Source organism: Stegastes partitus, unplaced genomic scaffold, assembly GCF_000690725.1.
Source record: "Stegastes partitus isolate 25-593 unplaced genomic scaffold, Stegastes_partitus-1.0.2 Scaffold830, whole genome shotgun sequence".
Lineage (NCBI taxonomy): Eukaryota > Metazoa > Chordata > Actinopteri > Pomacentridae > Stegastes > Stegastes partitus.
In genome coordinates, this window is record NW_007578561.1 from 85,449 (window position 1) to 109,709 (window position 24,261).

The 24,261-nt window shown below is 40.4% G+C and overlaps 3 protein-coding genes across 3 annotated transcripts; all 3 read left to right on the top strand.

Annotated features, from left to right (window-relative positions):
* Positions 1 to 327: 327 nt before the first annotated feature.
* On the top strand, positions 328 to 9,845 carry spon2b (spondin 2b, extracellular matrix protein). Its single transcript, XM_008292759.1, has 6 exons — positions 328 to 441; positions 1,541 to 1,806; positions 2,140 to 2,363; positions 4,370 to 4,561; positions 5,085 to 5,271; positions 8,577 to 9,845. Exons 2-6 carry the CDS (start codon positions 1,572 to 1,574, stop codon positions 8,753 to 8,755), a joined length of 1,017 nt encoding a protein of 338 aa, XP_008290981.1. The 5' UTR covers positions 328 to 441; positions 1,541 to 1,571; the 3' UTR covers positions 8,756 to 9,845.
* A 2,141-nt stretch (positions 9,846 to 11,986) lies between these two features.
* LOC103365340 (transmembrane emp24 domain-containing protein 11) lies at positions 11,987 to 13,856 on the top strand. Its single transcript, XM_008292760.1, has 5 exons — positions 11,987 to 12,116; positions 12,629 to 12,720; positions 13,104 to 13,229; positions 13,337 to 13,483; positions 13,707 to 13,856. Exons 1-5 carry the CDS (start codon positions 11,987 to 11,989, stop codon positions 13,854 to 13,856), a joined length of 645 nt encoding a protein of 214 aa, XP_008290982.1.
* A 2,011-nt stretch (positions 13,857 to 15,867) lies between these two features.
* rnf212 (ring finger protein 212) lies at positions 15,868 to 22,834 on the top strand. The gene is made up of 12 exons (XM_008292762.1): positions 15,868 to 15,976; positions 16,697 to 16,758; positions 16,899 to 16,973; positions 17,181 to 17,237; positions 17,518 to 17,576; positions 17,669 to 17,728; positions 18,638 to 18,702; positions 19,547 to 19,607; positions 20,724 to 20,766; positions 20,948 to 20,999; positions 21,812 to 21,881; positions 22,664 to 22,834. The coding sequence occupies exons 1-12, from the start codon at positions 15,868 to 15,870 to the stop codon at positions 22,791 to 22,793; spliced, it is 843 nt and encodes a 280-aa protein (XP_008290984.1). The 3' UTR covers positions 22,794 to 22,834.
* Positions 22,835 to 24,261: the final 1,427 nt, after the last annotated feature.

Below are 24,261 nucleotides of genomic sequence, written 5' to 3' on the forward strand. Positions count from 1 at the left end.
ACAGGACCCCTGGCTGTGCATCGAGAACTGCTGAACACATTAGCAAGTTAATGGGCCACTTATAAAGAGTAGGAGAGCGAGGAGGAGGAGGAGAGAGCAGGACGGAGAGCCAAAGTCAAAGGGCATGAAGGGGGCAGGGAAGTCATTGGCGAGCAGATAGAGAGGCTGAGAAAAAGCGTGGAGCGAGTTAAAGAGGGGAGTGGAGCACAAGGGGGGAAGGACGAGGGGAGGGGGAGGAAAAGAAAAAGGAGAAAATGAGGGAAAGAGGGGGAGGAAAGAGTCTTGAAAGACATAAATAGGCGAAAGAGGACTTGGAGATTTGCAGTCACTCGTCCCGACAGCCACATCCACTGCTCTCCTCTCCCCTTCTCCTCACCTCCAGCCCTCCTCTCCACTCATCAGCTGCAGCCCTTCATTCATCTGGAACCCTGAGCAAAACCAGTGAGTAGTTTCTGCACCACACATTACTCCTGCTTCTACAGGACCACACAAGGATGCTTACAGGTGCATTTGTTTTCTTCCTGCAGAAATTAATTGATGTGACAATTGAAACAAGGAAGCTTGCATGTGATGTAGTGTGATGGAGCTGAATTACAAAACATCAGATGGAGAGTGATTAAGAACAGATTTTTGAAAAGAATGGCTCAACTTTTAAAAAAATGTACTAACTCTGCACTAAACAGACCTAAATGTATGAAGTGGCCTGCTTGCTTAGGCAATATTGAAACTGTGCACCACTCTGTGTGCTTGCTGCTCATGCATATATCTCTCAGAAGCAAGGATTCAGCAGCAGAGCTCTTCACTAATCAGGGGCATATATTAGCATATAAATCACAGTCCTAAGTGAGACCTCCACCACTGATGAAAAATAGATAGAGTTCAGGGGAATTGCAAAATGAGAGCAAAGTTTATGTTCCGTTACCGGAGGAAAATATGATGAGGTATCCGAAGTTAGGATTCATTCTACTGAATGTCTCTGAGGCAGACGTGTAGCTCGCAGTGCTGCAGCAAAGATGACACGCTCAGTGCATGCATCTTAATAAATATCAGATCTCCTTCTGTCTGTTTCACTTTACTGAGCTGCCGTTACAAGTCTAAACAGTGGAAAAACAGTGTAGAGGGTTTCAAGTGAACAAAATTTCCCTCTGACTCACACATGCCCCACTTGTTAAACCAGACACTCAGACAGTTTGCCCTTTTCAATTCTCCTTGTCAGACTCGTTCATGTTCATGATCTGGCAAGAGGAGGACAGCTGCATGTAGCGATGCCATGGATAAATAAGACAAATAATACCAAACTGACAAATCTGGCCTGTGTGGGGCTTTTCAGTAGATAGAGACATGGAAAGTGGAAATCCTGTCTAGCAGAATAAAAAGTAGTTGAATCCTTAGAATAGAAATATTTAGTGGTGAGAAATCCTGAGCAGAAAATTATGCATGAAAAAGTGTTTGATATACTGTGATTAGTACACATGTGTACATTTACAGCTTCATAACTCAGCTTGATATAAATGTTATTACTGGCGTTTCCCTCCTTCAGGCCTTCCATCCTCCCCCAGCCTGCCCTCATCATGGACACCACAAAAAACATTCTCTCCTTCTCCGAGGCTGTCCATCGCCTCATCGTCACGATGCTGACACTGTGCCAGGGCATTCATTCAATGCCCGTCCCGACTGACATCCCCATGTGCACAGCCTCTGACACTGCTCAGTACAGTCTAACGTTTACTGGCAAATGGACCCAGGCAGCTTTCCCTAAGCAGTATCCTGTCTACCGTCCTCCTGCACAGTGGTCAAATCTGATTGGTAAGTGCACCGAAGCCAACCTGAGTTCTTTTTTTTGGTCACATTATTTTGAGACAAAAGCCAGGAGAATATCCAGGCATTAATTGATCAATAAAAGTAGAAATTCAAAATAAAATCATATTTCTCTCCATTGGTGAGAATAATAAATATGTCCTTAACTGTTTTGATTTCAGATCCTCTCAATCACCCACCGTAAACCCAAGAAAATATAGTTACACTGCTCTTCAATATCCCTTTGTGAAAATACAAATACAGTTATAAAGTAAAGCAGACTAATATCTGTTGCAAACACCTGTTTCTAACCCTCTCCTTTCACTCTCTCCGTCCTATCAGGGGTGACGCACAGCTCTGACTTCCACATGTGGCAACGTAATGACTTTGCCAGCAACGGAGTGAGAGAGTTTGCGGAGAAAGGCGAGGCCTGGACGCTCATGAAGGAAGTGGAGACGGCCGGCGAACGCATCCAGAGCGTTTATGGGATCCTCTCCGCTCCCGCTGTCGTGGGAGGCACAGGCCAGATGAGCACTGAGTTTGAGGTCTTCGCCAGGCACTCGTATGTAAGTGTCTCAACAACTGGTTTCCTTCATTCAGGGTCAGGGCATTAAGTACATGAGAGGGCCTTTTGCTGACAGGTCAGTATACATAACACCATGGTGTGATGATTTCTTTGGCCTGCATCAGGGGGCCTAAAGAATTTCTCCAGAAATGTTGACAACCGTTGCTCTTGTTTAGTAAACCTTTATATATAGTTTTAGCCATCATTCCTATCACCTATAATAACACTTCACTGCCAGAACTCACAGCCTCATCATCAGGCCCACCGATCATGCTGGTTTGGCCACAGTACAAACCAGTTTTTTGGAAGTTAAAATGGGAGTCACTGTAAGAACTGGCACTGCGACAGATTTTGTTATGACACCCGCTGCACCTTGCAGAGGTTCAGCTTTGACCACACAGCTGAGCAGCATACAATGACAAATGATATTTGGAAACATCTGCAGTTTTGCAACTTCCAAGTAAGTGTTTCAGACACATGGGGTTTACTAGATCAAGGGTGTGGTTAGCTCTGTGAACTCTGTTTGGAGGTTATTTCCATTGCAACTGTTTGTTTGGTTGCCATCTCCCAGCAATGCAATTGTTAGTAAAGTGCTATTATAGCCAAAAGAAAAGACAGCCAAAACTATAAACACTAAACTGGGGTTGTAAAAGCACTAGAATTTCCAACATTTTAATTCAGTGCACCAAGTGTCCTTTTTAGTGAAATAGCAACCTGTCACACTACCGCCACTTGTTGACAATATAAAGAGTTATATTGTGAGAAAGAAAGAAGTCTTTTTTTTTTTTTAAGTAGGCTGATGCAGCAAAACAGTTAATGCGCCTATAAAAGCAGCTTGAGAGTGTTCTTTCCATATGCTACACCCTAAAGAGAGCTTATGAAATGTAGGAAGCCTAATTTATGTCTCTTCAAATTATGTAAAGAAGAAGAAGTTGGCTGTTAAACTTCTTCCTGATGAGTCTCTAGGTAAGTCATAAAATTAGGGACACATCTGACTGAATTTTACTGGGCTTGGACAAAGGACCCGACAGAGTGTGGAAAAAAGATGTTCATCGAAAGTAAACAAGCTGTATTACAGCACATGGAGGGAGGTGTATGAGTTGAAAGACTACAGATCTCGACTATGATAATACATGCTTCTAACTGAAGATGTTACAACAGTGAAATACATTACCACATGATATACACGTCATATACGACTAAAGCTCTGTGAAGCCACTTAGAGCTTCAGTCATATACGATGAGAATTCAAGTTTGGAAAGGAAACAAGTTTGTGGTAGTGGAATTAGAAACAAGTTACCAGAGTTCTGCTGCCTGCTTCTCATCTTCACTACGTCACTACTACATGCTACATGAGCCACTGTTGGCAGAACAGACCAAAATGATCAAACTTTTGCCTTGTGAGTCGCATTATAAGTAAACTAGAAGCCAACTTATCACAAGGAAAAAGAAAGCGAAAAATTCCAAAAAACTTCCTGTGTTTCTGTTGCATCCTGTCAACTGTAAGTTAACAGAACAATGTCATCGGTAAACAACGCTAAAATCGATGGAGTATTTGAATTTCCCAGAAAGATGTTCCCATAGATGGTTTGCAGCCAAATACAAGCTAATGAAGTGCTCATTTTACTGTAGTTTCAGAGTGATTCAAATAATTTCAGTTCCTTTTCTATCAATGTTAAAGTTAAATAAACTGATACATCCATTTTTTTTTACATTTCTGATAAATGTGAATGCATGTATGTTGCACGTAGCATTATCGCCCAACTGGAAAATTACCTTAACTCAGAGAATGAACCAATTCCTTCTCTGTGACTTTTAAATTAATCTATTTAGTCATAAATGGTGACCTCAAATAACATCACAACTCTGTCATCTTTTCCACCCTTGTCCTCCTCCTGTCTCTTCTTATCTCCATCTCTGACTATAATCCACCCACTTATTTCCTCTTGTCTCTCTCTGTCTCTCTGCTCCATCTCCTTCTCTATCCTTTGCTTCCTCCATCTGCAGCTGTCGTTTATCGTGCGCCTCGTTCCAAGCCCGGACTGGTTTGTGGGTGTGGACAGCGTTGACCTGTGTGTTGGCGACCACTGGAAAGACACTGTGTCGCTGGAGCTTTTCCCATATGACGCAGGAACTGACAGCGGCTTCACCTTCTCCTCCCCCAACTTTGAGACCATCCCGCAGGACAGAATCACACAGGTCGGTCGGCCCGAGCCAAGAGCAACACCGCATCAATCCAAAGCGAAAATCTCAAACAGCGAGCAGAGAAAATAAGTTCAGAGTTGCTTTTTACAGCTGTTGTAAGCAGATTAGGTTGACCTTCCGAAGCTGAATTTTCATATGCTTTGACAAGAAAGGAAATAAAATAATGTGACTATATATTGAGCGATTATTTAAATGTTGATCAGTGGTTCAAGTTTCAACATTCACAGCCAGTTACCAGAAAGAGAGCAAGTGACAACATGACGGACAAGTTAATGCCAGAAAATGATGTTTGTTGTTTCTTTCTAGTATCATTTTAACCAACTGTATGTAGTGGAAAAAAATATATATTATCGTCTAAAAATCAAGAGCATAAGTTCTGTAGGACACAATTCAATGAGCTTAATCCATATTTGCCGTACTTCTTAAAGATAAATGTTTAGTGTGACTGTCCAACCTACATCTCTACAAACATTTAATTCATCAAATGCCATTCCTTGTCCATTTTCCCCCTCCATAGATCACCTCCTCCTTTCCTAGCCACCCTGCCAATTCCTTCTTCTACCCACGCCTGAAGCACCTACCACCCATTGCCAAGGTCACGCTGACCAAAATAAAGAAGACCAATCAGATCATCAGCCTGCCAGTGGAGCCCACACAGTCCAATCAACTGCCAACAGGAAACGAGATTGAAGACAAGCTCATAAGTAAGTCGAACAAAAACATTCAGAATTTCTTTCTCCAGATAACTTATTAAATACTGTTTAAAAAAAGGCCAAAGCTCTTCTTGTGCACTGATGAAGCACTGACTAAAATGTAAGCATAAGGCACTATTATGTGTGACAACAGTGATCGTATTTACTAATGACTGATTCTAGCTGTCGAAATAAAACTAAATGAAGCTTAATTATGTTTACTGAAAAACACAAGAGGCTGCTTTGTAGAGGTGTGCTGCTTTAGGTAGAGGCAGGATTTTATCACTCTCAGAGCAGAAATACACCATTCTCTTTATAAAGTGGTTTACCAGCACTTTGCACTGTGGTAAAAGTTGTACCAGGTTCAACTTGGTTGGAACACCCTCCATTTTTTTTTGCAGCATTGGCAGCGTGGCTAGCATTCTTGACTGGCCCCATTCAAATAAATGAGAAGGCTGCATGCGTTTCATACAGATAAACACTGCAGGATTCAAAAGCACGTTGTGACTTTAAAATGTGCTACTATATTAAAGCAAAACAAAAAAATGGATAATCTTCAAAAAAGCATAGCAATGCACAATTAAAGGCAGACCATTGCAAAGCATAGTAGCCATGTTACTCTTCCCACCTACAATAAGTGGCAAAGATTGGCTACATAAAGGTAAATACATTTTTCTGAGCGTCATAAACCCCCCAAAAGGGCTTCCTATCAGTGGAAGCCTTGAGCCGACATGCTGTTAGCGCTCATCTTGAGAAGGACGCGCATGCTCAGCGGGCTCAAACAAACAGAAGCATGACAAAGCCTACAGAAACATGCCAGACATTTTTTTGGCTCACGTCACAGTGACAGGAATGAATAGAGCGCAATCTTTGAACACGGTATCCAGCTCTCCTCTATACATCGGTAATGCAAAAACTGAGCTCTTACGTCATTTGAGCAACTGGCAGATGTTTTAAGAAATACATTCAACAGACACAAGATTTTTTTTATATGAAACGCTGAATGTACCATGAAACGACCGAGTAATGTAATGGACTGAAGTAAAACAAGAATGAAATATATGAATGAAACATACATATTTGACAGGAATAGTGGGATCAACATGTAAACAGTGGAGTTCTAGGGTGGCCCCCTCTGAGCTGATGAGTCAAGCTGTTAGTCAGAAGAAGCCCCTTTATCTGTTGTAGGTTAGTTTCTTTAAAGTACGGCTGGTTGGGTGCAAACTGCAAAAAAGTCTGACCACTATGAACCTATGAATAGGATTAGAAGCACAACTGTAGCTACAAACCCTGGACCCAGTTGCTGACGCCCTTCCCAGAATCATCAGCCTGAAGTGCCAACTCTAAGTCACTTCTAAAAATCCTGACTCAGGAGCAGCAATATGCACCTCTAATACTGCACTACTACTATTCTAAACTGCCTCTTTGCCATTCCACTTATTATTGATTGAATAGCACTAAATGCATTTTAGAAAATAAAACAAATGAGACACAGTACGTTCCATGTTTTGACAAACTTAGATATCAGGGTTTAACACAAGGGTAGGGACTTACAAACTCCTGCAAAAGCATTTGGGAAACATTACAGGCCACACACAAGCTCAATTACTTCCAACCAGAAACCAGAGAGACAATTGAGTGCAGGGCATCTGAAAATGCCAGGGGCACATCTGGCATCCAGTGGAAAAGTCAATACATGACAGATGGAGAAAGTGAAAGAGCACTTTAAGAAAACCAAGTAGAAATTATTTACAGCAGCATTTAGGTCATGACACCAAATGGGACACAGACGCATAGGTTTTTAACAAGACTGAAATCCATGAAGTGAAGCTGGATTTACTTAATGTTGGCTCCCAGACTATTTAAGACTCCCTGTTGTACAGATTAGCGGTAATAACACACACACACAAAAAAGCCCAAAAGCAAGAAAGAAGAAGAAGACATCCTGGAAAAAGTAAAGATGAAGAGCATGTCAAACTCCAAGCACAGCCAACAATATAGAAGTCAAACAAACCAGTCTGTGTGACAGATGTTCTCCTATGTGATTGGGAAGGAAACTAACCTTTTATAATAACACAACTCACCGCACAAAGTCTAAATAGCTGACTTGACCAGCACAAGATAGCATGTCGACCCGGCAAAAGAGCTGACGGTGCGGTAATCAGATGCAGTGTTGAGGGTAACTATAAAGGTTTGAGTCAGCATCACAGACTACAAGCCTGTTCCCCTGACTACACATCAACAAACAACAGACACTGGCCAGGAATCTGTTGGGGTTTCCTGCCCTGTTCCCAGTTCTCCATCCCCCCACCCCCCCCATCTGTTTATCCTTCCCCTATCCCATAATCCCTTCATCTCTTTGTACCTTCTCCTTGGAGCTTAAACAAAAGTTTTCTTTAATTACTAGCGATCACCTGCACTGGATCTTATCTGTGAAGCACAAATCTGGTGCAAAATGACCATAAATCAGCTTTTTATCCCCATTATCATCCCCTTTGTTTAATGGACACACATAATAAAGGCAAATGTTAAAGTCAGCCGTGACCAGACATGCATGTTCAATCCCTTCAACCGACCGTCCATCCATGCAGCTTCCGTACCGCCTCCCACCCATCTGCTTTTCTACTCTTTAACCCACGACTGTGATACAAATCAGCTGTACGTAAGCTCGCATCGAGGTTGGCTGAGGTAGCTGGGCCAGCTCACAATGCTGGAGAAAGCGAGAGAGAAGGAGCATGATGTAACATAAAGCTTCAATGATTACATTATCCACTCTGTTAGCTGGAAAAAAAAAAACATGCAATGATACAGGCAGCCCTCTTTCCCTAAATTACAACTGAGGTTTCTCTTAGCAAGGTCCTCTTTCGTTATCTGTTGCAGAGGACTCGTTAAGTAGTTGCACTGTTTACTGGGAACAAGTATCCTACTGAGAAAGAGCAAGCACAGTCAGCAAAAACTCTCTCAATAAATGAAGGCTAAATATAATTAAAAGTAACTCCAGCAGCACGAGCGCGGCCAAGAATCTATAACGAGAAGCGATGAGTTCATAGAGAGCCGCACACAAAGCATGCCAACATTTATTCCCTTTTATTATTGCGTTTGCCTTTTAAATGGAAAGGTTTTCCCAATAATGACATACAGTATTCCCCTCCTTGATATTTCACATAACTAACGGACACCACTCACAAATTTCCCACCTCCAAAGAAGAAATAAAATATTTTTAAAAAGAAAGTAAGTGCCCGAGATAGAAAGCACTGACTTAAAAAACAACAATCCAAACTTAAACGTGACTATTATTCACCCCCTCTCTGTGCAGACACCCCTCTGGACTGTGAAGTGTCAGTGTGGTCTCCCTGGGGCTTGTGCAAAGGCAAGTGTGGAGACTCAGGTGTGCAGCACCGCACTCGCTACATCCTGATGCACCCGGCCAACAATGGAGCAGCCTGCCCCCTGCTGGAGGAAGACAGGAAGTGCTTCCCGGACAACTGTTTATGACTAGGCCAGGAAAGGAGGGAGAAGAAAGAGAGGAAGGAGAGGAGAGAGAAAAAAGAGAGGAAAGCCAGGAAAGGAAGGAAGGGACGAAGACGGACGAAGAACAGCAAAAGGTCTGCGATGTATTCACATGAGGCATAACTATGACGAACTAAATTCCGTCTCTTCTCCCTGGCCTCTTTCTCTGGAATTGACTCATGTATTGATTGATTGTTTGACTGTTAAATTGGGGGAGTCTGACTGCAAAGTTTAAAAAAAATCTCATCTTCCAAGTCATACTGATAGATCTGACAGTACAAGAGAGGTGTAGTTTGGCAGAATAGCTATTAGACACCAATTCTGTTTTGGCAGATTATCAAAACTGTCTGGAGATAGAACAATGCTGTTTTGAACAAGGCCATTAAATGGAAACACATGTTCGCACTGTAATTGGGTTTTGGTTAAAGATCACAGACATTTGTTTGCCCACAGTGGATTACAACTCCCATTAGCTTTTATCACGAGGATTTGGAAATGCATCCAAATCAATAACGCTTGAGATCTAAAATCTTGATCTCCAAGAAATTCTTAACAGAAAATTCATATAATATCGGACTGGGAATTGAGGAAAACACGATGCCTCAGTAGTTCTAGGAGCAGAAGTAGCGCTTGCACAGTCTCCTAGACAATGTCGCATTAAAAAAACATGTTTACAGACACATTGTGGTTGTTTTCCTGAAGAAAAAGAATATATTTATTGACAGGATTTTAACCTGTAGTGTACAGTATATGAAATCTGAAAGTAAAAAATTGTATTCCTTTATGCTATTGAGACATTAATTCAACACAGAAAATAAGTTTTTTTGTAAAGAAAATTGAAAAAAATAGTACGAATGTACAAAAAAATGTATGTATGTTTCTGTAAGAGTCAATAAAATGTAAATATAACTAAAGATATTGCGAACTCAGTGATGACTTTTTTCTTCCAGAAAGAGATCCTGAAAAATGGGACAAAAGTATGTTTACAGCTTTACTGTATGACTTTAATTGATTCCTAGAATTACTACATTGATTGCTAATTGAATAAACTTCCTTCTTTCGTGCCTCCGTTCAATGCCGTGTATCACCTCTAAATCTAAACCACACATTTGGGCCCACTTTGATTTGCGCTCCCAAGGTATTACGGCTAATACTGGGGCTTCGGGATCAAATTGAGTGTAGAGAATAAACCTTTAACTGGATGGAGCCAGTTCACGTTTCAAGTTTTGGATGGGATTCGCCCTGATGAAGTGTTGGTCATAAAATGAGTAAAGGTGCTCCCCAACTATTTAAAAGAGTTCACCAAATGGTTAGATCAAATGGCCTGAAACCTGAAAGAGCTGACTTGATGCTGTGGCATCCACTGCCGCAAGTAACACACTGTAATGCCATATCCGTCCCAATGTAGAAAATAAAAGCACTAAAAACACTCTCCTATAGACAAACACCTTCAGGGCAGGTGAAGACAAAAGTGAACATTCGTTTAAATATGTAAAAAAAATACCCATAAACCTCCCTTTCAACCAAGCCATCACTGAAACTATACTGCAGGTGACAGACTGAATGGCAATAAGAACGAAACATCTGGTACATGAGTGACGTCCCTCCAGTCTGAATGACGAGGGAGAGGAAAATTACTTGGATAAAGAATCAGGAGAAGCAAGAGAAAGCAGACTCAGTTTCTGGCTTTTCTTAACAGTAGTTTCACTAAGCAAGTATGAGAGACAAGAGTAAATGTCCAACATATGACAGTATATGACGAAGAATACATTATGAGGTGCACATAAAATGTGGGATTGTACTGTCATACAGTCCCAGGTTTCTAGTAGAATAGAACAGAATAGAACTTTATTGATCCCTTTGGTGGAAACCTCAGGGAAATTGTACTAGCAACAACAACACAACACCAACACAACATCAGTAATAATAGTAATAATATATAATAATATAATAATAGTTATTATTAATTATAATAATAGTTATTTGTTTCGTCAAGGTAAATGATTAAAGAGGTGAAAACTTGTAAAATAAGTCCCTTATTCAACAGTGTTTACAAAATACAAGCAACAAGATCAATACTCTTGCAAGTACGGGAACAAAATGCTTTCCCGGTGGCAGAAGAAAATACTGTGTTGGAGCGATAGGTGGCAGAATGGTGGTTCGCAATAAACTGCAGGTTTTTAATTAAAGTGTATAACACGAGAGGCTCTGCATTAAATATCAAGAGAATTAGAGCGGACACCATATAAATCCACAGTACTTTAAAGCTTAATCTACCATTTTAATGAAAGGCATTACTGACACTTTCTGTGAAACTACTGAAGTGTGGGAGGAGACGGAAATCTGACTCTTTGCTTACTTTAGAGATGACAACTTTTGCAGATGCTCAATGTGAGAAGGGTTTATTCTGTGTGTGGGAGTTCAAGTGACCTCATCGAAGGTAAACATATGGCAGCTATTGTATGTGATGGTTTGAGTTACGTTTCCCACTCAATTTCCTGGGACATTTGATCTGGTTTTCAGGTTAAAAAAAAACTGAAGATCAGGCAGAAATCAACATACAATATTGGCTAATAAATATTATCCTCCTGTAGTTCCCTAAAGGCTGATTACAGTGCATACCCTTCTTGGATTTGGTATTTATTTCAGGGTATTGCTTATCATCTATCTCTTTTAATGTAGTGAAGTAAACAAAGAATAGGCGTTAATTTCCAGCATGGAAACACATCTACTTTACTGCAGTGACAGTATATTTCAAAAACCCCATGACCAAACTCATCAAACCCTTTTCATACAATAACAGTGGAAATTGCTGTGTATGTTTTTCAAATGTCATGATGCTTATTCCTACTTCCATTTTAGTAAAAAAACATCTAATCTAGTGTGAAAAGGAGACACTGCTGAATAATCTCAACCTAGTGCAGATTTGTCGTAGCAGCTTTGCTATTGGTTCCTGGGTCGACCAATCACAAAATGACCAGAATGTCTCGTCACGCAAAGGAGCACCTGTGAGTTTCTCACACTCGAACTGTGCCCCATATGGGCTTTCACTTTAAATACATGCTATGGGATATGGGTGCTAGTCTACAAAAAACACCTGAAATCTGAGTTCGAAATTGCAGATCTGCAAAAAAAAAAAAGTCTAGTGGAATTACAAGCCAAACATCTGGCCACTATCAAGTGTATTGTAATCGACTCGCTCATTGCCGACTTAAAATGGGTTTGCGTGGCACTGGCTTTCTCTTCCAGTGTTACCTGATGTTGGCAGCAGCAATGTATTTTGATCTCGGAGAACTGGAGGAAAGATGCATCATCGAGGAGATTCCTGAAGACACGCTGGTGAAGGGTGAGTGGTGGAGAGGGAGTCGTGCTCCTGAGTGTCTTCTGTGTTCTCGACTGTAGCAAGAAATGTGCAATTAGACTTTGAATGACTAAAGTACATATAATTGTCATTCACCACATGATTATGGAATCATGCAGTAATGTTATATGACCTTCTATGATAGCATGTCCAAGCCATTTATTACTTGACTTCTGCTCCATAGCTCCACGCTGAACCTTAGTAGGGGTAGTGTGTTTATGAAACTTGATTTGCTGTGTGCTTTAGCAACAATAATAATAATCTCCAGTTATTCCCTACATTTGCTCCTACACAAACAGGAAAGCGTGGCTAGTTGGGTGACACTAGCATACCAAAAAATGTACACGTTACACTGAATATAATGGAGCTCACAGCCCAATATAACACGCAATAATCTGATTCCCTTCTAAGGTCCAATCTTTTTTGTAAACAAGCATAGCACTGGCATTGACAACAATTGTGTGGTATTTTTGTGTATACATGTCTTTTACCATCAGGCTATTTTTTGCTGGAGCCTTGGGACAAGAAGTCTGCAACCCACTCCCCTCACTTTGGTGTCACTGCAACAGTCAAAGACCCGAATTATGAGGTACAGGACTCACAGTGGCTCACATGGTTTATCAGCATGTCAGGGCCACACAAACACATGTGATGGGACATTACAACATGTTGGCTGGTTTGAGCATCCAAACCAAACTCAATGACATCATGCATTTAACATCATGTCATTGAGTTTGGTTTGGATGACTGGTGTAATAATATTATTGTCTCTTTCAGAGGGTCAATTCAACGTTTTTAAAAGCCAACAATAAATGGACATGAATTTAAATAAAAATCTGCCTGCTACATCCAGTTATTGTTGGTGTAAGGCTGCATTGCTTCCTCTTCTTTGGCATTAGACCAACCAACAAGAACCAAAAGAAACCATTTGAAAAAATGTAAGCCAAATACCGTCTTCTCTGCCTTTTTTAGGTTCTGTTGTCCAAACGCTATGGAAAATTTGGTAAATTCACCTTCACAGCTCATGCCTCCGGTCTGCACTACCTTTGCTTCCAAACTAACTCCACGAGGTTTGCCGTCTTTGCTGGTGAAAAGCTGGTAAGTCCTGTGGGCACACACAGAGGAAACGTATTCCAAACAGACAGAAAAATGAAGCAAAACAACAACTGAGAAATGCAAACATTTTCTCTACTTTTGCTGCACAGAAGCTACATTTGGATGTTCAAATGGGAGAGCACTCAGTTGACCCCACGGCTGAGAGAGCCAAAAGCAACATGGAGAGTCTGCAGAACAGTCTCAGCCACCTCGCAGAGCAGATGGTGTACATCATCAGGCATCAGGCGTACCAGAGGGTAAGTTGTCTTGTCTTGACAAACCCATGATGATGTGTCCATGGATGTCTGATGCGAGCCACTTCAAGCGTCTTTATCTTTCTACGGCTCTAAAGCTAAAGCAGAATTCTATTTATTGTCACCAGTAAAACTAAATCATTGCTTCATCTATTCTAACACTACTGAAACATCCCTGACAACATGTAACTGACAGCATGATTTAATGTCGTCTACTGTCATTCAGGACAAGGAGGAGGCGTTCCGACAGGTCAGCGAAGACGCCAACAGTAAAGTGTTGTGGTGGGCCGTAGTGCAGACCTCCGTTCTGCTGTCGGTCGGGTTCTGGCAGATGAAGCGACTCAAAGACTTCTTTGTCGCCAAGAAACTTGTCTGATGATGAGCTGTGACCTGTCAATGCTTTACCTTATTGTTTATTGTTTTGCATGTCCTGCCCACAGCTGTGCATCTTCTGTTTGCTGGAAGAAGAGTGCTTTAGGCCTCGAACTACAGGGTTTAAAACTACGTGTGACTCACATCATGAAATATTAAAATTAAGAGTAAAGATTTGAGAAACTTAAAACATTGCTTTTAAAATGTTAGTGAATCCTGACAGTGCTGCAAAAGACTACTGTTTCAACAGTTTGTTAGCAGATATTACTGCTAGGTTCACAGAAAATAAAAACTATTTTAAGTAAAATTGTTTTGTTATTATTTCTTAACCAAAAGGGTATCTGTTTGTCCAAACTTGTCCGGTGTTCAAATGTTTTGCACATGGCAAAACTGTTTCTGGACGTAGAGTATACAACAGAGTAGAGAACACTCTGCAATATCGTACAATGATTCAAAACTGCATCTCTCAATATCTAATACCTGGAAGTACACACACAGAGTATTTCCTACGATAAACAACATAAAATCAATTATTTAGAAAGCCTACATTAAAAAAAAACTCTGACCAGTGAGGGACAGTGTGCTACTTTCACAATCTAGTTCTGTCACATGCTACAGACTTAGCAACGCTGTCACATTAAGAAATCCGGGTTTCTGTGGCAGTTCAGACAGGCATAATGTCAACAGTGTCAAAGCCAACGACAAAACAACCCTGGCTTACTGTTTTGAGCAAAACTGCAAGATGACACTTTGCTTAAGGACATAGAAAGAAGCCTAATGAATACCAGGAGCACATTCTTTGGTCAGATGAGACCAAGGTGAATTTGTTCAGCTTCGATGTGGTCCAGCATGTTTAATGTTAACGCGGTCAGGAGTCCCACAGTGAGTGCATGAAGGTGGGGATACGGGGCTGCACTAGGGCAAAAGAGAAACTACATTTAGAGACGGCATCGTGTACGCTTGAGGATATACCAAAATACTGGATGACAAGAAGACTCCCAGTCTGCAGAAGAGGAATATTCCATAACAATTCAAAGCACACTGCCAAAATCTCACATGAATTTGGAAACACAGAAAATGATGACCTAGAAATGCACGTCACCTGACTTGAACACCTTTAGAATATTTTATATAGTAAGAAAGAACAACACAAGCCCTCCAGCAAAGAGTAGCAGAAATAAAATAGTCTGTGAAGAACGGCAGAACATCACTCCAGAAATCTGCTATCCTCTATGCTTAGGATGTTTGATTTAGTCAACAGAAACAGCACAAGAAGTATTTAAAAAATAAAATATTTGAATGAAAGGTGTACTCCCGTTTGTTGTTTAGCTCTTATGCTGTGTGTCTAACACAGTGAATGTAAATTGTTGGTTTTAATTTTACAGAAGAGCAAATATCCTACTGCAATTATTTTGAGGTGTTACCATTTTGTATGATTTCACATTAAAGTGGCTTTACACTAAAAGTTCTCACTTCTACTGTAGATATTTTAATGCGCCAACTAGAGATGACCTTGTGCAGGTAGCCATGTTTAGCTTGTTATGGTAGCTAGCAACTAAAAAAAACAAAAAACGATGCAGTTTTGGTTTTTTTTGCCCTTAATGATTTGCAACAGATAATCCTAACTTGACTGACAGTTTTAGCAACACTTTGAATCACCAGCCAAAAGGTAAGTTTAATTATATAAATCGTAATAACATAAATAAAGAGGGCGGCTCACATCGGTTATAATCAACAGAGAACTAGATTTTTAGCTAGGCTAAATTAGCATGTAGCTTCACCGACAGCGCGCTACCACAGATAAGAAATCTAAATAACTGACTGGACCAAGGGTTTTTTCCTCTTATATAAAAAACTAACCTAAACGTAAAAGAGGTATAGTATTAAAAAAAGAAAAAAACAAACACTGAATGTGAGCTGCAATACCACTTAGCTCAACAAGTGTAGCAACAGCGTTAGCAAAGCCAGTTAGCAGGTTAACTTCAAGCTAATCTGATGTACTTGCAGGTCTTCAAATGTCTTCCTGGGTCTGCTGCAATTCTTGCTTTGGTCCCCCCAGTGCTGACCGCAAACTGGCTGTCACATCTTGTGGTCATATCATCTGTAGTGTCTGTTATCAGAAAGGTAGATAAACAACTCTTGTCACAACACACAGTCAAAACAATCACTGTTAGCAGTCTTTGGATTTAAGCACCTTCAGCATACCTGCAGCTCAGGCAGGTGAAAGCGTGATTAGACAGGGACCTCTGTTGGACTTAAAGTGATATTGCAGAGCTGGTTATTCACTTTCACACTGATTGAACAGACACTACATGTTTTCCATGAACCCTCTCAATAAACACAAAGGAATATAGTAAGCGTTTCCACTGGGAGTGAACCATCAGCCAGTATTAGTTGTCAGTCTGGGTTAGCCACTGCTACACTACAGAGAAGAGAACTGAAATCCAGTTGTGCTCTGACACTCTGTGCTTCTTGGTGTGTACTCAGATGAAATAAGAGTAAAATTACACCATTCATACGCTGGATATGGTGCCCACGCAAGTACTCCTGGAGGTCCTTTCATGGCACTTTGGGAGCCACTGATCATATTCATGAGCCAGGGGCCTGTTCCTGACGAGGCCCATCTCAATCTCTTTAACTTGCTCAGGCTCCCAGACAATAAATTAGTTTTGGTTGTCAGGCAAAAGCACTTTGAGCGATCCTTTCTTTATGTCATTCCATGCAAAGGATTCAGATTCAGCATGTATTCTATTCAGTCTGAACCTGGAAAAAAAAAACAAAAAACATGCATTATATTCCTGACTTTGTCATTTTGGCTGTGTATAATTGCGATCTTTCCTTCAGGCAAGCAAGGCAAGTGTTTAATATGCAGCGCCAAATGCCAAGTATCACCACTCTCTGACAAAGTAAGTACCCCTCTTCTCATTATACACCATCCTCAGGGGGCTGTGGGCTGGCTGCATGAGATAATATCACACTTTATTACTTTATAAATAGACCAATATAGTTTTAAAAATTCTGCTCATGTGAAATGTCTTTGTTTCAGAGCAGCTCTGAAGTGAAGGCCCTGTTCTCTGACATCAGCGCTGTGGCGACCCAACACTTGGCGGAAATCAACAAAGTTTGGTCAATTTCTTGCTTCACATCATAAAGTATTTAAAACTCTCCCATTAGCGGTTCTTTAATCAGCCGCCACCTCTTAACAACAATCTGCTGCCGTCCGTTGAAGCGGATTTGCTCTGAAGGTTGTTTTGTAGACTTGCATGTGTAACGAATGTATTGCCCTGCAGACTTTACATACGTAGCACTGTTTCTTCCCTTTAATCAGGTTATGACGTTCCAGGCAAGACATCAGAAGAGACTGCTGACTCACTACCAGCAAAGGGTGAGGTGCATTTATTTTTGCTGCTTTTTGGCTTGCATGTTTTTTTTTTCCTTTATTTGCCAGGTAATGGACTATTTTGAGTGATGAGTTTTAATGCCATTGCAAAATACATTATCCTATTTAATAAACCTGCCTAGCTATAACCGTTAACCCACCAACCATGCTAGATTTATGGTTTCATTCGTTTCTGGCGCTACTCGGAGCCATCTAAAACAGATATATAACGCTACTGATGATATAGTCCCACCTGCTGTACCACTAACCATTTTACCATTTACAGAATGAGCAGAAAGAGGAGACATTAGTCAAGATGAAGCAAGAAATGCAGCAAATGACAAAGTAAGTTACACCATTTGTTAATAATGTATTTCCATACATATTTCTAGTTTGGAGGGTTTTTTTTTTTAAATCTTACTTTCTCCTATTTAAAGGAAGCTGAGTGAACAGAGCGCCTACATTGCTAAGCTGGAAAAGTCTCTCCAGCATCAGAGGTACAACACTGAATAGATATTAACTAAAGTAAACTGATTCTGTAGCTGTCAAGTCAACGACTTTAATGGCCTTTAGTCTGGTATGTAGACAGCCTTTTAGTCTTTTCACAAACTAATTCATCCTGAGAAATCTGTTGGTATTTTCCAACCTTTTGGCTAAAAAATATTTATCTGATGTTTCATTTTAATTTCCCATTATGATCATTTTTTAAAAGATATTTTAGCATCCTTCATTCACACAGGATTTAGACATAAAATATCAGCTGTCGTATTGTACAGTTGTGCATCAATGATCACAATACTTGTGACATAAAAGAGCAAAAAGAGTCTAAATAAAGTTATAAGGAGGCAGTTAAACCTGTTATGATTTCAAATCAAATGCTGCTGTGCTCCTTTTTTGAGGTTTGGCAGCGTTTTGGCATATAAAGCCATTTACAACCAGCTGGCTGTTATGCTTCACCACTCATTCACTAGGTGTCACTCCTGGCACATCCACGCACATCTGGTCTGTTATATAATCTAACCAGGACTGAATGAGCTCAAAGGGGACAGATATTTTTTAAAAGACCAGAAAGGTTTTCTTAAAGATTTTGTGAAGTGAAAGTGCTTTGAAAATGATTGTTTATAGTTATGTAAATAATCACTTCGACAAGTATTACAGTTTATATTAAGGCGACTCGACATCATTCACAGATAATTTACTAGAAGTCCACATACCGCAAGCAAAATAAATTTGATCTATATTCTCATAAAGCAATATTTGTCTGGACTTGTCCTGCGCTCATCTCGAGGGGAGAGGGGCTGTCACCCTCTCTCTCATTGCATGATTCACACCGACAACTATGTGGCTGTGAATACGATCTGCTTCGTTGCATCTGGTTAACTTTTTCTCTTACTGTTCTCACTCAGTGCAAAAGCTTCATCTGTGCCCCAGATCAGCCACAGTTGCCATACTCCTCATGGGCATAAGCTAGGTAAACCATCTCATGATTTTATGACACAGTTGTACTGGTGATGGTATTGATCTGTGTGGCGCCTGATCATTATAACACGAGCTCCGATTCACATTCTATAATTTTATTGTATTAATGTTGTATCATGTAACCAATACACACATATTTAGTTCATGGGTTACATGTTCTCTGCAGCGATAATTTTGATAGGAATGATAAAGACTATTAATACTATTAACATTTTTAAAAAGTATATTAAAGTGCAATGTTGCTAAAGCTAGAAAGTATTATTCTAGATACCATTATCTTACCACTGTTGATATCAAACATCGAAGGTGGTGTAACATCAGTGAGTACACTCTTTATATTAGTTTAATAAAACTTTAAAATGTGATAGGAGCAAATAAAACAAATGTAAATGTGCTATAATGTTGCATTAATCGGTGAAACATAATTGAATTGGATTAAAGAGTGGTGACCAAAAAGGGACAAATCCAAGTTAACAGGAAAAGCATTTTGCGGCTTTCAACATAGACCAGACTTCTGCTGCTCTCACTGAAGTATATGACGCAACAAGTGCCACGAAAAGACTACATTCCCAAACTGTTATTTATTCAACATTAAGGTCTGACCAATCAAGACTGCTAATTACTTGTTCTAAAAAACTCTAGTTGCGGAAAAAAGGTAAAGCTAGTACCATCCTGCAGAAAGACTAGAAACTCTTATGACTCTATGACTAGAAACTCTTATAGCTGCTCCAGTTCAGCGTTTCATCTCTGAACATCTACTGTATAACTACTAATGTCTCTGTTACTAATAGTGTTCAGTATATTTTAATGCATTGCTGATTCTTGTCTGCCTTTAGTCCTACAGATCCCACATACCTCCCCTGTGTCGCTGTCACGACACTCCTCAGCCACTAATATGTGAGCATTGTGAATTAAAACTTTCGTTATTTTACTTCATGCTATTAACCCCGTCTTTCTTTGTCCGTCCTTGATTTGCACTCTCTTGACCTCACCTCATGCTCTGTTTTTTTTCCTCTTTGCCCTTCGTTACCTCTCACTATACCTCAGAGAAAGAGAGAATGTAGGAGGTATTTCACAGTGCAAACAAGTTATATCCTGGCTTCAGCCCTGATGTCTTATGTTGGGTTTAGCTGCTGTGTAGCTTTGCCCTGCCCCGTGGCTATCTACACACACACACACACACACACACACACACACACACACACACACACACACACACACCTGAATAAGCCAATCTTTGCTTAGGTTTAGTCAGGAATCCCTATTGGGTTTCCGAGACACCGCCGACACGGGATTAAATTGGTGCCTGAGTTTAATAGTGCAAATGTTGTTTTATCCACTGAGACTTTAGATAGTTCCACCGAGTGAAAACAGTATAGATGATGGATGGCGGATATTAACCCCATTTGCTGCTGGGTCAATTCTGTTTTGATTCAAAAAAAGGACAATGAACCGGGAGGTCATTCACTGAAAAACGCCATGCAAAGCTGCTGTGCAACATGGCTGGAGCGGTGTTATCTAAAAGCTTTATAAAATTAGAAAATTTCATTTTAGAAAGCCTAAAGTTTTGGACAATTTTTCTATTAGAACAAAACCATATTATAGAATATTTATTTTTGTTAAACCAATTAATTAATAAAGCTTTTGTGTGTGTTGCTCAACTGGCTTCACGGCTTTTCTTTAACTATCTTTAATATTATTTATTATTTCGGATCCATAAATGCAATGTTAAAGCTCAGAGGTACCTTATTCCAGCACAGCAACTTCTCACTATTGACTAATGTTCTGTTTCAAAGTGAATTTGAAAAATTTTGTGCAGCGTCTGCAAACCAACTTCACACTCACCTTAAAAGGACATGCAATGGTTTTATGAAGTGGATATCTTTCTTTGAAAACAATAAATGTTGCTTTTACACAGACATTTGGCTTGTTGGTAAAAAAATAAAATGTGGCGGCAGTGTTCAGCCAACTGAACCCAACAAAACTAATGAAGTGCGGTTTCCTGTCTGGCAGCTCTGAAAACACGGAGGTGGATGAAAGGAGGCTGTTCAGGAAAGTAAGTGCCATTATTTCACCTTCAATCTTCAATCTTTGTTATGAATGAGTTCTGTCAAGATTATACAGCATCCTGACATTTACTTTACGACTTTAGCACATGAGGAATGAAAGTGTTGAGCGCACGAGCTAGTAAAACATGATGATTTGTGCCGTTTCTCTGTGTAACGCTGTCTTTTCAGCCGAGCTCTGTCCCCAGGCTGTCATTTATCAATCCTCAAGATGGACGAATGGGTATGTGCTCTGCTCTGCCTGCCATAGAACTATACATCAGTGCAAAGACTATTATAAACTCAGACACCAGCCCTTGATAAGAGTGTACACAAGCCGTGTAAGTTCTTTAGAAAATCCGACATATTCTGCTAACCAGGATATAAAGCAATTTCGCAAGTTTTTGGCTTAAGAGCCCAAAAGTTGACCACCCACATCACTGAAGCGATACAGATGTTGTCTTTTGTTTTGATTAGGGTTAAGCTTCCCAGTCTCTTAAGGGATTTGACCTGTGTTGTGGTGAATAAAGGAGGTGACAGTCATATCACTGCTATCACTGTGGGATTACATAGGTACTTACTACATCTACGTGAGAGTTTAGCCAAGTAAATATTTTGTAGGAGGGAATCATAATATTTAAACAGGCAGTAGATGGATTATACTATCTGAAATGCTTCACAGCTGATGTGATTGATAGTCATTCCAAGATAGCGCTCATATGTGCCATTTATTACAGCACTAACTGCAGCAGAGGCATGCGCACATGCCGTGGGTGTTTTGCCTTGTTTGGTAGCAACCCCTGCATAAGATTGTGTGAAGTGAAAGTTGTGAGATGCTAATTACTCTGGAAGATGACTCGCCCATTTATCTTGTCCTCCTGGAGGGGTTTTTCAAATATAACATCCAGTAAGCTCATGCGGTGGAAAGGAGAGACACATAAGCCTATAATGACCCAGGAATATGTCATGCGTTTTTAAAATCATTGTAAGCTGTTTTATCTGTATGATCTGACACGAGGATTAACTGGGGGGGGTTTCATCTGGTGTTGTGTTTAGGAAGCGTCCCTCACAGATCGTCCAGGCAAAACCCGTCAACCAAGCACTCAGCACGCTCAGCCACAGTCAGGTGACCAGTTTGATTCACTGTGTGCATCACAGTAACATGCAGATGACTCCTTAGTGTATTCCAGTTTTACTCATTTTAGCTCCATGTTAACGCTACAAGCAGCTTCTTTGAATGTGAGACTAACAAGATCCTGTGTCTGTATCCATTATGTCCTAAATTACTACAACATTTTTGACTTTTGATGTACTTTCCCCCGCTTTTCTTTTGCTTTTTGTGTATAAATTCAGTCTTTTATATCTGGAAAAAAATGACCAGCTAGCTTGGTATTGCTTATTCTATTTTACAGTGTGCATGATGTCCAAATATAATTAAATTTAAGATATTTAAGAAGCATGTATCATAGTAACGAATGCAGAGGAGTTCCTTATTTCAGTTGTACTTGTTTTAGCTCCACATTCACACTAAGACAAACAGGATCCTATGTGTGTGCATTTGTGTTGTCCTAAATTACTACATTTTTGATGTACTTTTCTTGCACTATGTAGCTTTTAATGAGAATAAGCATCAAATCTGAAATAGAGTCCTCAGTGGTGTCCTGTGTGCTATATGTAAAATTTCAGAAGTATGCATACAGTAGCTTTTCCTCCAAAAATAGTTTTATTGACTTCTTTTTGGTATTATTTCAAGAGAAACCTTTCGAGAGCTGATTGCAGCCAAAGTCTCGGATGTGCGTTCACATTCTGGGAACATGTCGGGTTGTTTATCGTGCTTGTTCTCATTAGTCAGTCGTGTTGCTCACTGTAAAAATGTGGTAACAATCTTCCCCTCCTCTCCTCTTTCAGTCGTTTTCAAGGAGCGCCTTTGACCCCCGACATGTCCCGCAGCCAGAGTTCTGGATACAAGTCTCCCATCTTCAATCTTGCATCCTCCTTCAGACACTCCATGTCCTCCCTGGACCGCACTCCTCCTTAACAAACACACACAAACTGTCATGCGATCTAGAGGAAATGCACCTGGCAGCTGACGTCTGTATTGAGGTATTTATGTTTCTCACAGCCTGAAATGAGTCACCAGTGACTTTGTGTGTTGGTTTTAAACCCCCTTGATTCACAGATATAATTAAATGTATTCAGCTCGACCTCTAGCCGAGATGTATTGTCATGTATGTTGATGACTAAACCCCCAAAATACAGTTATTATATTGCCTTTTTTCAGTCCACCAATCAATTAAAGTGATAAAATAACGACACTGTTGTTGTGCAATGAAACAGAATCTTTATGGTCTCAAACGGGTTCCGGCTCAGGCTGAGCTGCCACCGTACTAATCGTGTTGCATTCTGGTATGCTTATTTCTGTGTTGGTATGTAGTCAAAGGTCAGGTTATTCATGAAAATGACTTTCAGTAATCCAACAGAGAAACCTACAGGCCTCAACCCACAAAGCTTTGCGAGCTTTTAGCTTAAAGGCACAATCTGACGTGACATTCGCTGCACCGGCACCTGTTCAATTTACAAAGATAAACTGTGGATTATGGTGTTTGCCTCATTTTACTGGATTCTACAAGACTGTACTTAAATGTTGAGAGATTAGTTCTGCAGTGACATCAAGTTTTTACTGCAATATAGATCCTCCACAGTAGTTTCCACTGATGGATGGTAACATGACTTGGGACTTCACCCTCAAATATGTTACAAAACAGCTGCATGTGAAGGCAAAGAAAAGTGTATCCATATAGAAACACGATATCACCTGAAGTCATCGCGGAAAGGAAAAGCTCATGCGGTGAAGCGGGTGGTGGCGACGCCTGATGTGTTCAGACAGGTCGATTCTTTCTATGCAGACCGGAGTTTTGGCTCCTATTGTCCCTGCTTGTCAGGGTGGTGAATGGTGTCTATTCAAGAGGGCTCAGGTGTGACTGTGTGTGTGTGTGTGTGTGTGTGTGTGTGTGTGTTCTGGACTTGCGCACGCTATGTGTATTGTACAGAGTCAGTAGGCCTGATCCTCTTCTGCGCTCTAGTGGGATTTGAAGTCGTTTCCTGTTTTTTAAGGTCCACTTAGAGAGAAACGGCTCCCCGGGGCAGACAAAGCTGTCATGGTGTCACACATTGACAGGGCTATGACTAAATCAGAATAATCTCTCCCTTATGCACGCACACACTCACACACACAATGGTTGATCAGTTGTGCTTTATTTCTCACAATTACAGTAAGAATGGATTTGCTTTTGGTTTTTTTTCTAAGTTTGAAACAACTACAGCTTTTAGCTACAAAGGTGTGTTTTTTTATTCCTCTTCCTTCTTACTTTCTCTTTCACACACACACACACTCGTTCACACACACCTCTGCATGGCTTCAGGCTGTACAAATGAGCTCTGCCACTTCAGAGAGCTAAAGAAAACTATTCTGATGTCAGTGGTAATTATTCAGCAGCGTGTTCCCA

What these genes read in the sequence shown, in the direction of transcription:
- LOC103365340 (XM_008292760.1), top strand. Translation starts at nt 11,987, where the DNA reads ATGGGTTTGCGTGGCACTGGCTTTCTCTTCCAGTGTTACCTGATGTTG. An exon ending in TGAAGACACGCTGGTGAAGG is followed by an intron (nt 12,117 to 12,628) that starts GTGAGTGGTGGA and finishes TTTTACCATCAG; the next exon opens with GCTATTTTTTGCTGGAGCCT. An exon ending in TCTTTGCTGGTGAAAAGCTG is followed by an intron (nt 13,230 to 13,336) that starts GTAAGTCCTGTG and finishes TTTGCTGCACAG; the next exon opens with AAGCTACATTTGGATGTTCA.
- spon2b (XM_008292759.1), top strand. Translation starts at nt 1,572, where the DNA reads ATGGACACCACAAAAAACATTCTCTCCTTCTCCGAGGCTGTCCATCGC. An exon ending in CGCAGGACAGAATCACACAG is followed by an intron (nt 4,562 to 5,084) that starts GTCGGTCGGCCC and finishes CCCCCTCCATAG; the next exon opens with ATCACCTCCTCCTTTCCTAG. An exon ending in GATTGAAGACAAGCTCATAA is followed by an intron (nt 5,272 to 8,576) that starts GTAAGTCGAACA and finishes CTCTCTGTGCAG; the next exon opens with ACACCCCTCTGGACTGTGAA.
- rnf212 (XM_008292762.1), top strand. Translation starts at nt 15,868, where the DNA reads ATGTCTTCCTGGGTCTGCTGCAATTCTTGCTTTGGTCCCCCCAGTGCT. An exon ending in TATCACCACTCTCTGACAAA is followed by an intron (nt 16,759 to 16,898) that starts GTAAGTACCCCT and finishes TCTTTGTTTCAG; the next exon opens with AGCAGCTCTGAAGTGAAGGC. An exon ending in GCACGCTCAGCCACAGTCAG is followed by an intron (nt 21,882 to 22,663) that starts GTGACCAGTTTG and finishes CTCCTCTTTCAG; the next exon opens with TCGTTTTCAAGGAGCGCCTT.